This window comes from Puma concolor, chromosome D2, assembly GCF_028749965.1.
Source record: "Puma concolor isolate L17-30 chromosome D2, mPumCon1.1.hap2, whole genome shotgun sequence".
Taxonomy (NCBI): domain Eukaryota; kingdom Metazoa; phylum Chordata; class Mammalia; order Carnivora; family Felidae; genus Puma; species Puma concolor.
This window is the reverse complement of record NC_141677.1, coordinates 56,575,094-56,589,962: the sequence shown is the minus strand read 5'-3', so window position 1 is coordinate 56,589,962 and position 14,869 is coordinate 56,575,094. Positions and strand designations below refer to the sequence as shown.

Sequence of the window (14,869 nt, the reverse complement as noted above, 5' to 3'; positions counted from 1 at the left end):
TGCAGCAGGGGCACAGTTCACAACGCACACACACAACCCACACAACCCCTGATACTGCCTCCTGCCGTCTGGCCTGAGCTGTTTGTGGGACATCTCTGTCTTCTCCCGTTTCTTTCCTTGTTGATCCCCATTTCCCCTTGAGTGACTTCTCTCTTTGAAAACTCCTTCAAAGTTTTGGGCTCTGCCATCGATAAGCACAAGCTGACTAAACTTCCTATCAGCATGTTCTTTTCTTCTTACTGGAAACGAAGGGACTCCTCTTGACCAGGAGGGAGGATCTTCCCCTGTTCCTCCCTCCCTTCCTCCCCTGGGGACTGAGCACTTGACTCTCAGGTACATGACACGGGGTGGGAGAGAAGTGCTTAGCCCTCAGCTTTGCCTCTCACAAAGAAGGAGGCACCATCACCCCACGTTTAGTATCAGGCTCCCCCAACAGAGAGGGAGGGTGGCAAGGCTGGAGGGTGAGGCCCTCCCCCTTTCTGACAGCCAGGATCCATCCACGCTTCTGTTTCAATTTCCTCCAACCCCTTCTCAGAAGACTCCACATCCCCTATTCAAAGTCAAGTCTGTTTTGCAGTGGGAGTGAATATGTTCTCTCCTCTAAAGTATTAATACTTTCAGTCTGTCAGCCTTCCAGGAACTGAGGATGTAGCCTGGTGAACAGTGAGCGGCCCCGAGCAAGGTCCCACCCACCAGGGGTCAACCCCACCCTAGTCCAGGGGTGAACCCCACTCCAGTGAGCCCTCCCCTCTTTGGGTTGAGCTGTGGTGGCCAGGAAGAATTCAGGCTGGCAGGAGTCTTCGAGATGGGGACCTCCACCAAAGATCAGTATTTCCAAGCTCCCTTTCCTCCTTTTCTTTCCACCGACCAAGGGGTCTTCTCCAAGGCTCACGTTTAGTTCACTAGATGGGCAGCTCACACTGACGCCTACGGGCCGTTTGTCGTGCTCACATAACACGTGCGTGCTGTGTGAGTGTGCTCATGCCTGTCCTGGGTGGGATATCATCTGTATAATCTGGAAAATGCGAGCTCTGGTAAGAATGTCAGGGCTGAGGAGCGAGGTAGAAACGGAAGTTACCCACGAGGACTTCACAGCCAAGGTGGTGGGGGCAAGTCCGGGGCTGCAGGGGTTCAGGCAGAGCTGGGACACCCAACTGCCACTCGGTGTCTCCTCCCTGAGGTCCTGTTTGTCCGCAAGAGGAGCAGGTGCACCTGCTGGCTCCTGGGTGCCCTCACCTGGCACGGGGCCCGGCTCTCCGGCAGAGCTCAGTGAGTACTTGTGCAGGAGCCATCACACCGATGGCCACTGGTTATTAAGCGTTTACCATTACCGGGCACAGCATCAAGTGCTTTATCTAATTCTCTCAGTTAATCCTCTCCGTTAATGAAGCGAGACAGCCTTGCTCTCCCTGTTTTATAGACGAGGAAAGATTAAGCAAAGCGGCCCAGGTCATGCAGCCAGTAAGCTGCAGGGTTGTGCTTTTAAAGTCCCAAATAAAACCCCCCGGGGCTTAATGTCCGCCTCCACCCGTGCCTGCCCATCTCTCTGCTTGGAGGCCAGAGGTCTGGTTTCCTCAAACTGAGGAAAGAGGAAAGGAAAGAAGGGTCCTTGTCTCCATGTCCCACACCACCATCTCCATCTTAGTCTGGAACAGTCTCGGAGCCTGGGAAGCGCAGTGCCTAAACACCAAGGTCAAACAGGCCCACCCTCACAGGGCCCCAGGTCTTGCTGTGCCCACCCAGGCCTTGGCTAGCAGGCCCATGAATGGTGCTGTCTATCCATGAGAACCGTCCACCTTACCTGCTTGAGCCGAGCCGAGGGGCCCGTGTAGGTGGGGCTGACTCTTCCCTGTCCTGCCTTCCCTTGGCTTGGCCAATGAGGTTCACTCTCAGGGCCCCTGGCAGTCCCGGGGTCCACCCTCCTGAGAAGGACAGAGGGGGCTTGGGATGGCCTCACAGGTGAATGTGGATCTGGTTCCAATGTTGGGTCCGCACTTCTGTTGCCCCTGGCTCCAGGATCGTGTGTTCCCCGATCTCATTTTCACTTTATCTGAGGTTTCTCTCCCTCTGGCGTATCATGAAGGTTGGCCCACGGGCAGCAGAGGCTAGATCACTCAGGAAGGATGAAGCTGTGCCAGAAAAACATTAGCCCCAGCATCCTCGCCGGCCAGGCCCACAGGTCCCTGGGGTGGCTCCCTCTGGGCCCTTTGGGAAGTGGAGCTCTCCCTGGAGTGGGGCGCGGGTCGGGGCCCTGCCAGGCTGCTCTGGCAGCTTCCTCTGCTGGGCAATAGGTAGCCCGAGGCGAGTCTGATCTCCGCAGTGGGTGGGGGCTTCTGAGCCCAGCTGGTCCTCGTTGGTTTCCTTCTTCCCATCTCAGCACAAAGTCAAGGTGGTTGTTGACCCTCAGAGAGTTCAAGGCAGCAGCGACATCTCCTGGCTGATACTATCCCAGTCCCCGTGGTCCCGCCCCACCCCTAAGCCTGCTACCACCCATCTCACACCTCCCAGGTCTGTAGGGCACACGCGCCCCATTCATTTAGGGGCGGTAACACTTCCTCCTGTCAGACACCGAGACCTACGGCCCTCGGCCCCTGGACACAGGACAGGGGTGTATAAATAAGATAGATATTCACAACACAGACTCTAGGACCCCAGGCGAGTAAGTCTTATCGTGTGTCATGTGGCATTGTGTAAGTTGTTGCAAATCGCTGAGAATCCAGTATATGGTCATGACACAAAGACAAGATAAATAGTGTGCAAAATTCAATGGTATAATGTAATGCTTGAGTGTCCAAACATCTACCTGTGATCCTTCTTCTTACCTTCCTTTGCCATAAGTTTATCACTTTAGGTAAAAGTTGTTCCTCTTCTTCGTCTGTTGATCCGGGGATGGTAATTAAAAAATCAACATCGTGCCCAATCTTCTTACCCCTGACCAAAAAAAAAAAAAAAAGTATAGAATGGAAATCAATTAGATTTTTAGCTCTCAGTTTTTACAACTCACTTTTGTTTCTATGCCCTATGCTCAACGTTTGCAACACAAAATGCTCGTGATATTTTTTTTTTAAACAAAATATCCTTGATCGCACAACTCTACTCCTTGCAAGATAAATTTATGACATAGAAAAAGTCACACATAGTACGTATATGATTATATATGTGTGGGTAAAAATAACACAGGAAGTGATCCCTTCTGCATACTCACATGTGCACACCCACCCCCACATGTGCACACAGACAGGCAGATCAGAACCGGTGACCAGAACTGAGAACTGCATGCACACAATACGAGAGAGGGTTCTCCAAATCATGGTATTGACTGAAGGCATTTTCTTAGATTTGATCTTCCTCTCCCACTTGCTCCCTCACTTCAAACTTGGCTTGCCAAGATGGCCAATAGCTAACAGGTAAGAGGGCCACAGAGAGAGCTGGAGGAAGGGGTGGGAAGGAAGGAATTTCTTTCCGAAAAGGAGGCCTCAACATCCAACAACTGCACACATCTCTGTGAAGAGTTCATTCATTCATTGACTCAGCCAGTATTTCTTGAGCACCTATATTTTGCCAGGCACCGGGTTCTCACAGAGGACTAATTTCTACAAACTGTGTGAGGAAAGCATGCATACAAACAAATTACTTGACAGGTAGCACTGAGGAGGGGTGCCTGGCTGAGCATGGCACCTGAACTGAGTCATAAAAGATGAGGAAAAGTCAGCCAGGTGACAATTTGAGGAAAGCCAGTGCAAACACGGAAGGGTCTGACTGGGCAAGTCACAGAAGCATGAAATAGCTCCATGTGTGCAAAGAAAGACAAGCCATTTGGGGTTGCTGAAGTGGAAACCCGAGCTACGGAAGATGAGGCCACCGAGAGAGGCTGTCACCAGATCACCAAAGGCCTTTGTGCCGTGCTTAAAACTGAACTGAACTTCTGAAGGTGGGGAGCCACTGAAGGTGTTAGAGCAGGGGAGGCAAAAGCAGCCCTCGTTATCTACCTCCGGAATCCTCCTGTCATGGTGACGAAGGCATCAGGCAGAAACGCCCAGACGGCCTCTTTAACCAGCACACCGACTGCCTCTGCTTCTGCCCTGGTCACACAGCTGACGAGGTCTTCATAATAGAGGAATCCTGAGGGGCCATTGGACAGGTCAATGGAGAGAGTGACACGTGAGATGACCAGCCCTCTGTGGGAGGTGATTCCGCCCCCAAATAGAGTAAACATGACCACAGGCATCAACAAACTGTTTCCACAGAGATGGGAAATCTTTACTCTCTTGGTTGTGAATTTTTCATGGTAATGATGACTCTTCGCTTTCTGACTTGTAAGAGTCTTACAATTTCCTGACTAAGAAAGAGACTATATTTCATATCCCTCTAGAAACCAAGCTGTTCAAATATAGCTCCTTATTGAAGAACCAGCCTTCTTAATAAACTGTGCCCTATAATTATTTACAGATCATGCATAAAGATTTACGATGGAAGCTCAGGCCGACTTGCTATAATGACTTGGTTATTCCCACAGACCCAAGGAGGGAGCTTCCTCCAAAAATTAAAAATAGAACTACTGTGTGATCCAGCAATCCTGCTTCTGGGAATACATCTGAAGGAAATGAAAACACCGTCAAAGGAATATACACACCGCCATGTTCATAGCAACATTATTCACAATAGCCAAGACATGGAAACAACCTAAGTGTCCGTCAGTGGATAAAGAAATTGTAGTGTGTGTGTGTGTGTGTGTGTGTGTGTGTGTGTGCGCACGCGCGCATGGAAATAGGAGGATTATTCAGCCACTAAAATGAGGATATCCTGCCATTTGCAACAACATGGATGGACCTTGAGGGCTTTACGTTAAGTGAAATAAGTCCAAGAAAGACAAATACTGTATGACGTCACTTATGTGTGAAATCTAAAGACAAAAACTCATAGAAGAGAAATCAGACCTGTGGTTATCAGAGGCCAGTGCCGGCAGAAGGGGAATTGGAAGAAGGTGATCAGAAAAAGGTACCAGCTTCCAGTCCTAAGATAAGTAAGTACCAGGGATGCATGTACAGCAAGTTGGCTACAGCCAACACTGCTGGGTGCGTCTTGCTCTTTCGAATCCCAATTATATTGTATTTCGATTGCATGTTAAAAATAAATGTTTAAGGGGCGCCTGGGTGGCGCAGTCGGTTAAGCGTCCAACTTCAGCCAGGTCACGATCTCGCGGTCGGTGAGTTCGAGCCCCGCGTCGGGCTCTGGGCTGATGGCTCAGAGCCTGGAGCCTGTTTCCGATTCTGTGTCTCCCTCTCTCTCTGCCCCTCCCCCGTTCATGCTCTGTCTCTCTCTGTCCCAAAAATAAATAAACGTTGAAAAAAAAAATTAAAAAAAAAAAATTAAAAAAAAATGTTTAAAACGTGTACAATTTTTGGCCCCTTATTGGCATTTCTTCATTAGTGCCAATTAATGCCAAATTCATTTTACCAGAGCCCCCCCCGTAAATGGAAGCGTCCAAGCCACCACCTTCAACCTGCGGGAGGTCCTGCCGGGCTGTCAGCTGCCTGTCTCAACACAGTGTTCTCTTCTCCGGCTGGTCGGTCATGAGCGGGTAGGTCAGCCCTGTGCCTAGATTTTCATGCTTTCCCTTCTATTTCCTGGTATCTGACAGTGTCTAACGCAGATCCACATTTAGTCCAGCAATGACTCTAGTTCGTTGAAATATTTTTGACTCCTCAACCTTCATGTCTCTTTCGTGCGCATGACTCCTCCACTCCTCGTTTCACCCACAGGAGACAGTCAGGACCCAAACATCTAGAGCCAGTTCAGTAAGAAGTAGATCAACGGCACAACCCTGTTTGACATCTGGATGCAGGAATGACAACAGCCACTATGCAAAGCGTCTTTGCTTATGCCACGCGAGGTGCTAAGGACTTTGCCTACGTTATTTGATTTATTCCTCGTTAACTACCAGTGTTACCTCCCTTTTATAGATGAAGTAACTTAGGCTCAAAGACTTGAACAAGCTTGCTTGATCTTGCAGCCACAGAATGTTGGAGCCAGGATTTGGATCCAAGTCTGTCTGATTCCAAAAGCTTGTGCTTTTAACCATAGTGCAAGAAAGAGGATGAACAAGTTACCCAGCTCACTGAGACTGGACTTGAAGTTCAGCTAACTCAGAGCCCTACCGCAACCTGGCCAGCCCATGGCAACATCAGGAGATCCGTAGGAGAGACAATTTACCTGCTTTCTGCATTTGTGTGAACTTCAGGGTTTTGTCTGACTTTATTTTACTCAGAGTTCGGAAACCCATCCTGAACCATTTCTCAGATGTCTTCAATCCCACTCCAAACACAGAAGTGAAGAGCTGAAACAGGGAAAGGCATGCCTTTAGTTTCTGACATGACCGTTATGACAATGAAGTGACACTTTTCAAGGTCAAGGGATTAGGAAAACAGTGTAAGCATACTTCTGACCCAGTTTCTCCTGCATATGACAAGTGGGTGGGTGATGGTAACTTTTTACAGAGCTTTTTGTTTCAGGGGGGTCCTTTCCTGACCTATGGTGTTACAGTGGCTGGCATCTGCATAGGCTTCCGTGTAATTTGACCGCCCTTTGCCTGTTCCGTCCACGTGTGACCACAGCTTTCCCTACCAGGCACTCCCCTTGGCCAGGGGTCCCTTACGCACACTCATGCGCTGCGGTTTTAAGAGGGATGCTCATGTAGGTTGTATGAATTCTCTGCCGTCACTCAGCTGGTAAGCGGCACAGCCCAAACTCAAATCCAGGCTGTCTGCACTCCAAGCCTGGGCTCCTGCCCACAACCAGCTTTTAGGCCTTTGCATCACTCCGGAACCAAAGGGACGGGCAGAAATCTCTGCCACCCTGAACTCCAAGGTGGGGAACACTGCGGGGGAACCAAGCCCTGCTTCGAAGTAGAGAAGGACACAGTGGGGAGCTTCCAACACAGGTTTGCTCCTTAAGAGCAGGTTTGTTTTGTCCCATGCTCCCAGTGTCCCCATGCTATTTGTGCCCATGAGTGACAGATCCTAGAAGATCCTAGAAGATCTCACCACAGCATGGCAATACGCTTGTGCACCCATATTTATTTTGGCATCTGCTTCCTAGACCACTATTATGGACTCACCGTGCCCCCTTCCACTCATATGTTGAAGCCCTAACCCCCACTGTGATGGTGTTCGGAGATGAGGCTTTTGGAGGGAATTAGGTTTAGATGAGGTCATGACTGTAGGGCCCTCATGATGGGGTTTGTGCCTTACTAAGGAGAGGCACCATGGGATTTGCTCTCTCTCTCTGTGTGTCATGTGAAGGCACATTGAAAAGGTGCCAGGAAGAGAGCCCTAACCACAACCCGACCGTGCTGGCACCCTGATCTCGAACTTCCAGTCTCCAGAACTGTAAGAAAATAAATATTTGTTGTTTAACTCACCCAGTCTGTGGCATTTTGTTATGGCAGCCCAAGCTGACAAACCACCTACATTAAGTAACGGGGTTAACTGAAAAACCATTTTCAGCCAACACCTGTAAAATTACTTACTTTGAAGGACTGATATCGTTCATCATTTAACACAGCTTTAACTTCAGAACTTTCTCCATCTTCAATAATTTCCTGCGCGGACAGTTGAAAAAATTGTTAGGGGCACTTGGCGTGGCTCCGTCTGTTAAGCATCCGACTCTTGATTTCAGCTCAGATCACGATCTCACGGTTTGTGGGACGGAGCCCCGCGTCGGGCTCTGCACTGGTAGTGCGGAGCCTGCTTGAGAGTCTCTCTCTCCCGTCTCCCTGCCCCTTCCATAGACATGATATAACATCTATCTATCTGTCTGTCTGTCTATCTCACATCTGTATATTACCTGCATTCCCTTCCCCCTCCTGCCTGCTATTAGGAAGCAGGACAAATCACATTTCACCCTTACCTCTATGACACACTTCACTTTGTCCCCCAGGCAGGGAATTCCTTCTGTGTCCTTCATACTGATGATTGTGAATGGCAGAGATTTAAGCACAGAAGCTGCTCTCATAAATGTCGCAGAGGAGATTTCATTTTCTTTAAACTCATAGTTTTCAGCCAGCACCTCGAAGGCGTCCTGAAGAACAAAACCAGGTGAGCCAAACACGGCCTGTTCCGAGCCCCTGAGCTAGTAGTCACTTGCAAACACCTGTTGCCCTTCATGAGTGTTGAAATACCTCCTGACAGTCTCCTCGAAGGGTGGGATGGGGTCTCCCATGTCTTTGCACCCCTCCCTTGCTATGAGAGGAGCTGAACTGAAAAGACGGGTCACAGAGTGCTTCGTAAGGAAACTTTGAGTTTGATGCCATTAGATATTCAGGAGCGATTCAACCAAAACCTGATCGCATGCTCACTGCACCCCTACTCGTCATTGCTCAGCATGACCCTGCCCTCTTTCCTTGCAGGCTTCCCCACCAGCGTGTGTCCGGGGTTCTGCCTGGATCACTGGGCACCTTCATCTCTCAGCTTGTATGTAAAACACAGTCAGCACTTAACATGGCAACAGAGGGGCGTGATCACAGGACACGGACCCAAGGCGGGTTGTTTCAGGTAGGGCGCATTTGCATTTCTAGCAGAGGAGGAAGTAGCTACAGCTGTGTGGCATCATGCTTCCGTGCCCAGTACTGCAGTTTCCTGTTCTTCCTGGCAGATGTGGGGCTGGAAGTCTCGAAATGAGAAGTTTTGTAGTTGATACCCTACCACATGTTTTAACAACCTGACTACTTTCTCTAGGCTGGAGAACGAGCAGCTGTGGACCTGTGAGGGTCATTTGAAATGCAACTGCCAAACTTCAGGCCTGGGTGGGGCTTTGGAGACAATCTGGTTAATTTCTAGTTGAATGGGTGAGGAAACCGAGGCTCAGAGAGAGGAACTGACTTGCCCGAGCTAGTTAAGATCAGAGAGGTGAGAATCCAGGCCTGCTGTCTCTCAGTTGCCTGGTTACCCAGCAAAGGCTGTTTATGCATTAGTGCTGTTTCTTTGTAACTTGCTCTTACTATGTTTTGGACTACAGTATTTGGTTTTTCCAAATATTTGCCTTTGACAAGTGTGCCCCAAAGTGACAATTCTCATCAAATAGTAATTTACCATCTCTAAACAATATAAATATATTTCTGATTGTATTTGTCCATGTCTACAACAGAAGTAGATCCATTCTGGACTGAAATAAGAACCAGAGATCAGGCCGGGGGTGGGGGGGAGTGAGTGAATGTGGGGGGTAATTTTCCTAGATATTCAGAAAATTACACAATTGAATTTGCAGATCCATGGGGGCGCCTGGGTGGCTCAGTCGGTTGGGCGACTGACTTCGGCTCAGGTCACGATCTCGAGATCCGTGAGTTCGAGCCCTGCGTCGGGCTCTGTGCTGACAGCTCAGAGCCTGGAGCCTGTTTCAGATGCTGTGTCTCCCTCTCTCTCTGACCTTCCCCCATTCCTGCTCTGTCTCTCTCTGTCTCTAAAATGAATAAACGTTAAAAAAAAAATTAAAAAAAAAAAGAATTTGCAGATCCATGGAAAGACGCTGCAAGCCCTTCATTTGCTCTAGGGGTTGTTGTAGAGCCCCTTACCGTGAATATGTGGTTAAAGTTGTTTAAAGTGGTTCTTCTCTGACATGCATACAGAGGGATCTTTTTTACAACAAGTGGCGGAGTCTTCTGGAGCTCTGGGTTTGGGCTAGCTGAATAATCTCTTCTCACCTAAACAAATGCGGAAGCATCCGTTTTTAATAGCAATCAATAGTCATAATCATAGATATTATGAACGAGAAAAATTGGAGGTAGTCTGATGGCAATTGTCCCTGGAGAGGATAAAATTATAGGAGAGTCAGATTTTATGTTACATGCATCTCTAACATTTGCATTTGCTACAGTTTACATGTATTGTATTTTTTAAAGTTTATTTGTTTGTTTTGAGCTGGGGAGGGGCAGAGAGAGGGAGAGAGAGAATCCCAAGAAAGTGCTATACTGTCAGTGCACAGCCCGACACGGGGCTCCATCCCACGAACTGTGAGATCATGACCTGAGCCGAAATCAAGAGCTGGAGGCTTAACCGACCGAGCCAACCCAGGCGCCCCAACATGTGTTATTTTTGCAATGAGAAAAACAAACGTGCAAAGAACCATCAATTAAGTACCATTTTCCTTTTCCGCAAACTCATGTACTCATGGTCTGAACCTTCTTCCCGCGGGTTCTAGCATTAATGGTGAAGGACTTGGAATTAAGAGATTAATTTTCATCAGTTTTTCTTTATGAATGATGACAGAAAAAAAAAAAATAGGAAGCCTCTACTTTTCTGGTTACCAGAACATCAAGGCTTCCACATTCTGAAATATTTGTGCATAGTGTTGTTCATAAAAGCAGCTATCATTTATCAGCTGCCTGTCATAGATCAGGCTCTGTGGTAAGCGCTTTACACGTATGTTACTCTAATTCCCTAACCATCTTGTGAGGTAGTTTCTTTTGCTGTCTTATATCATAGAGGAGGAAACTGAAGCTCAGAAAACCCGAGTGACTTTCCCAAGGTCACACAGGGAGAAGGCAGACCGCCTGGGGGTTAAGCTCAGGTCTGTTGATTCTATAGCCCATGTTCCTAATCGTCAAGGAAAGGGCAAAGAGGATTAACCGTAACACTTACAAGCTGGTGTTTTCCTGTCACCTCTACTGGTTTTCCTGCTCCCATGGATTCTATCAGCCAGGAGATGTCCAGGAGCTCTAGCTGTGAGCTGGCTTTTACATTCTGTACCTGCAGCCACTCTAGGACATCTGAGCCAGAGTTGTTTTCTGCTACAATGTGCGTGACGGAATCACTGCAGAATGCAAGAAAAAGCTATCAGCTGAGGGGGATTTCAAAAGGAGAAGGGCTCCTCTTACCTCGAGGTGTTCAGAACATCCCATCTGACGAAGAAAGACGCATACTAGACCTGACCATAGGCACAGACGATTTAGGCCTCCAGGGAAGGGAATTCTACATTAATTAGTGTAGCCACAGTGGTCGATGTTACATGTCAGACACAAGAAAAATTAAGAAAACATTAACAGAATTGTGGTGTCGATGGAAAACCAAAGTCCAGAGATGACAGAAGATGAAATTTTTCTTAAAGTAGCACCAAGCATTCCACATGAGGCTTCGGTATGCCATTTCGTATTTATTTGTAGAGGACTTCAGTCCAGTGTCGTTCAAACTGTCTATGACCCACAGTTAGAAATACGTTTTATATTATGACCTAAAATAAAAATATAGATACATGTAGATATGCTTCTAACATCTCATTAAATTGATCTCACAGCCCATTAATAGATGGTGACCAGCTTTGGGGAAGTATTACATGTTTATTCAAAGCACAATCTTGTGACGGAGGGTAGGCAGGAAGCTTTCGCCTAATAATCACTGAGCACTTAACCATGCTTCGGCTCCATCCAAGTACCTTACGCCCATCATCTCATTTGATACTCACAAAGTTCCTCAGGCACGTGTTATGTTATTCATACTTCAAAAACGAGGGAACTGAAGAACAGAGTTTAAGTGACATTCTGAAGGCCACACAGCTAGTAAATGGCCTTCATCCTTTCTGATTGTCTTTTTTGGGGTCAAGTAGGTTATTTCTAGTTTTTAATAAGTCTTCACGGTCAGCATGATATCCTTGGAACCAATGTGTTTTCAGGCTCTTTCAGTTCAAATAATCTATGAATCTGGGAGATAGCAAGATGCATATTTGGGCATCCAAGAGAAAAATAGAATTCTTTTCTCTTTCCTACTTCTCTTCCTTGACTTCCTCTTGCTTCTTCTCCTTTTTTGATTGACTCTTAGATGCACTGGGTATTTTTTTGTTGACTGTTGTATTCACAGCCCAGGTTCCTTGTGGTGGCAGTGGTGACAGTGGTAAGAAGTTGGAGTTTCCAAAGAAGGAAAGGGAAGTTTGTGGACATTAGTATCTTATGTGAGACAGATGGTTAACGATATGTTATGACAAGGCATAAAGCATGGACAAGATTTGCAAGTGGTGTGCAGAGAAGGAAAAGAGCTGGTGTGAGCCGGTGTGAGCTGGGAGAGGCTGGCTGGCTTTGTGGAAGGAGGGGTTTGTGTCCACTGATGGATGGGGAGGGATAGGAACCTAGATGGCAGAACTTAGGGCCCTCCTGGAAGAAAAGGTTCAGAGGCCAGAAGAAAAGTAGGGGAATGGCCTGGATCAGAGTGAAGAGTTTATGTTGGGAAGTAGTTGTCGATGTGGCTGGGTCGGTTGGGGCAACCAGGTTATAGAAGGTCTTAGAAGCCTCATTTGGGAGGTTGGATCTTATTTTCTGGGGTTGTGGAACCAGTGAAAGCTTTCGTGAGCAGGACACAGTGATAGCATCACTATGTTATTTAAAAAAAACTAATCTTGGAAACCAATTTGACAATAAACTTCATATATTGAAAAAAATACAGATTATTATAGAAAGTTAAAAAAATAATAATAAATAAAAAAACTAATCTGGATGGGGGGTGGGAGGGAGGGGAGGGTGGGTGATGGGTATTGAGGAGGGCACCTGTTGGGATGAGCACTGGGTGTTGTATGGAAACCAATTTGACAATAAATTTCATATATTACAAAAAAATTAAAAAAATAATAAGTTGTCCCCCTTTAAAAAAAAACTAATCTGGTCCACACAATGGTTTGGAGGGGAGGGTGATGGGTGGGAGGGTTGGGAGCTGGATAATTCTCACCCAGTTTGGCTCCTGTAGCACCAGGAAGGAAGGCAAAAGAGACATAAGAGGGACCTCTGGCTTCAATTCACCTGCAAGGGCTGAAGTGGAGAACAGAGTCAACTATTACTCTCCCGTATTTATACAGTAAAGTAAGAGCGCTTTGGGTAGAAATAGGGATTTCAGAAGTTGCACCTCTTTGGGGGAGAGTGGAAATGAAATTTATTTCAGGCATGCTGCATTTGAAGGATGGCAAGAGGTCCAAGTGGAAATGTCCGGTTGACAGTTGGGATCTAAGTCTGACGTGGGGAGAGGGTTGGGGGCTGGAGGCCAGAGCTGAGACCATCCGGATGGCAGGATGTGCAGCGGGCCAAGCAGAAGTACATTGTGGTGAAACCACATCTGACAAGAGTTGGGAGAAGGCAGCTCTCTGCATCCCTATTCTAGGTCCACAGCATTCCAAAAATTCTTTATAACAAGCTTCTTGAAAGATCGTTTATGTGAAGACTTTAAGAAGACAACAAGGGGCGCCTGGGTGGCGCAGTCGGTTAAGCGTCCGACTTCAGCCAGGTCACGATCTCGCGGTCCGTGAGTTCGAGCCCCGCGTCAGGCTCTGGGCTGATGGCTCAGAGCCTGGAGCCTGTTTCCGATTCTGTGTCTCCCTCTCTCTCTGCCCCTCCCCCATTCATGCTCTGTCTCTCTCTGTCCCAAAAAATAAATAAACGTTGAAAAAAAAAATTAAAAAAAAAATAATAAGAAGAAGACAACAAAAGGATTAATAGAGCTACAAAGGAAGTGTTATTCCATCTAGATTTCTGCCCTTTGGAGGGAAACTTCATTATTATATTATTATTAATTGTAGTATAATATTTATTATTATTATTATTATTATTATTAAGGCTCTGTCTAAACTTCAAGGGGAGAAGTGTATGCCGAGGAGGAGCCCTGGGGCTCAACTTCCAAATTCAAGCCCCTCACCATCCACTCTCCTATCATCCCCACCCCCACTATTGCTTTCCTTGGGGCCATGTGGTAATGTGTGAGCTCACACTATTGGATGAGAACCACATGCATTTCTTACAGAGTTAATATAAGCATATTTGCAAATGACAGGTCAAACATCCTATGGAAAAAGACTGATTTAAACTTCCAACCCCTGCTCATTAAGCAATTGGCAAACAAAACAACAACAACAACAGAGCACACACACGCACACAATCAAATAGGACCTCTTCAGCCACTCACACAGAGCTACTCAGAGTTGGGGACTGCTTGTCACTGGTTCCCACAAGGTAAGCACAGAAATGGAAAGTCAGCATTTAGAAACTTTAATGATAGTTCGACACCATCACAGTAGCTTATTGTTCGTTGTTTGTTTGTTTGTTTTTTGTTTGTTGATAAAAACATTGATCTGCGGTGAATTTTTTGAAAACTGGTCCTTCAACATAAATCACTTAAGGAACACTGTCTAGAGAATACTGTCTGTTCTAGCCCGGTCTACATTCCCCGTCTTCTTGTGTTGCCTGAGTTCGGCCAATAGACTCCTAGTGGCCACCTGGCTCTGGACTACAATGTGCTTCCTGTGTTGGGCTTGTCACACGCCCTTCGCAGACCATTCACCGTCTCTGACTGTGTTTGTTCACTGTCAGTTCTGAGCCTGTGGCATCAGCGCTCCTGGGAGAGCCACTGCCTCCCATGTGTTCTGCTGACAATTTCTCAGTGCTGTGCTGTGGCAGCTCTTTGTCTATTTGCTGGTAGAGCAATTTTCTCTCTGCTCTGAGTATGCCTATATTGGAAATATTAATAATATTGGAATATTACTGGCCAGACACCGTGGCAGGCACATTTCATGCATTCCCTCATTTAATTGTCAACAATGCTGTGAGGTAGGTAATTTCGCCCCCATCTAAGATGAGAAGAGACCTTGGGGACATGAAAAATTCACCCAGCTGATGATTGGTGGAGCAGGATTAGATAGACCCTTGTTTTGTTCTATTTTAATCCAAAGCCCGTGTGCAGGACTAAACTGAACGACCCCTCTGTGACTTCATGCTTTTTCCATGGCTGTAGAGAGTGCTGCTCCTTTTCACAGAAGGAATAACATCTGGAAGGGTGACATCATAATAAAAAACCCTGATTCCCTCCAAAGGAAAGAAACAGAGAGGCAATAACACTTTCTGTAGGCC

At 47.0% G+C, this 14,869-nt stretch overlaps 1 protein-coding gene across 2 annotated transcripts in view; it reads right to left on the bottom strand.

Moving 5' to 3' along the window:
* Positions 1 to 14,869, bottom strand: part of DNTT (DNA nucleotidylexotransferase) — a 31,679-nt gene that overhangs the window by 8,883 nt on the left and 7,927 nt on the right. For both annotated transcript variants that reach the window (XM_086680515.1, XM_086680514.1), the window contains exons 2-8: positions 10,635 to 10,806; positions 9,569 to 9,697; positions 7,909 to 8,079; positions 7,529 to 7,600; positions 6,214 to 6,337; positions 3,990 to 4,122; positions 2,823 to 2,931 (exon numbers count right to left, since the gene is read on the bottom strand). In XM_086680515.1, coding sequence (XP_086536641.1) covers positions 2,823 to 2,931; positions 3,990 to 4,122; positions 6,214 to 6,337; positions 7,529 to 7,600; positions 7,909 to 8,079; positions 9,569 to 9,697; positions 10,635 to 10,806 — 910 coding nt within the window. The remainder of the gene's footprint in view (positions 1 to 2,822; positions 2,932 to 3,989; positions 4,123 to 6,213; positions 6,338 to 7,528; positions 7,601 to 7,908; positions 8,080 to 9,568; positions 9,698 to 10,634; positions 10,807 to 14,869) is intronic.